This window comes from Nothoprocta perdicaria, unplaced genomic scaffold, assembly GCF_003342845.1.
Source record: "Nothoprocta perdicaria isolate Ctin4 unplaced genomic scaffold, notPer1 scaffold_618, whole genome shotgun sequence".
Lineage (NCBI taxonomy): Eukaryota > Metazoa > Chordata > Aves > Tinamiformes > Tinamidae > Nothoprocta > Nothoprocta perdicaria.
Window position 1 is genome coordinate 42,342 of NW_020455886.1, and position 999 is coordinate 43,340.

Below are 999 nucleotides of genomic sequence, written 5' to 3' on the forward strand. Positions count from 1 at the left end.
GATGGGAGGCAGGTTGAGCTGAAGGAGGGGAGCCCGCAACCGGCACCGCCATGGAGCTGGGGAGAGCAGCCGGCATCGCTCCTGGGGATGGGCAGAGCATCCAGCATCTCCCTTGGATAGGGGACAGCATCCAGAACCTCCTTGGGGATGGGGRAGAGYATCCAGCATCTCCCCTGGGGATAGGGGAGAGCATCCAGCATCTCCCTTGGATGGAGGAGAGCATTCAGCATCTCCCTCGGACGGGGGAAGAACATCTGGCATCTCCCTGGGATATGGGAGAGCATCCAGAACCTCCTTGGGGATGGGGGAAGAGCATCCAGCATCTCCCTTGGCTGGGGGAAGAGCATCCAGCATCTCCCTTGGGGATAGGGGAGAGCATCCAGAACCTCCTTGGGGATGGGGGAGAGCATCCAGCATCTCCCTGAGGATGAGGAGAGCATCCAGCATCTCCCTGGGAGATGGGCACCGCATCCAACCCAAGCCCTGGAGACGAGGGCCGGGTCCAGCATCTCCTCCGGAGATGGGCAGCTGGATCCAGCCTCTCCGGGGACACAGGGGCCGCACTGCCTCAACCTCCCCCCGTCCCTTCCGCCACCCCAAACACCCCAGGGTCCCTGCGGCCACCCCGGGGAAGCCGGACTCACCCGGGCGCTCTTGGCCGTCTCCTGGGCGTTCAGGTACTCGGTGATCTGTGGGGACACGGGTGGTCAGGGCCACCCCCGATCTCCTTCCCTCAGGGGACCCTACTGGACCGTCCCCAGAAGGTCCCCAGATGGGGGGCCAAGGATGGTCCCCATCGCACCAGCAAGCACCCATCCCCAAAGGTCCCCAAGGATGGTCCCCATCGCACCAACAAGCACCCGTCCCCAAAGGTCCCCAAGGATGGTCCCCATCACACCAACAAGCACCCGTCCCCAAAGGTCCCCAAGGATGGTCCCCATCACACCAACATGCACCCATCCCCAAAGGTCCCCAAGGATGGTCCCCATCGCACCAACA

At 63.8% G+C, this 999-nt stretch overlaps 1 protein-coding gene across 1 annotated transcript in view; it reads right to left on the bottom strand.

Moving 5' to 3' along the window:
* The window catches only part of LOC112956288 (staphylococcal nuclease domain-containing protein 1-like), a gene marked incomplete at both ends in the record, with an annotated part of 35,000 nt that overhangs the window by 30,403 nt on the left and 3,598 nt on the right, over window positions 1-999 (bottom strand). Inside the window, 2 exons of the mRNA XM_026049784.1 lie at window positions 387-451; window positions 645-689. Of these exons, the coding sequence (XP_025905569.1) occupies window positions 387-451; window positions 645-689 (110 nt within the window). The remainder of the gene's footprint in view (window positions 1-386; window positions 452-644; window positions 690-999) is intronic.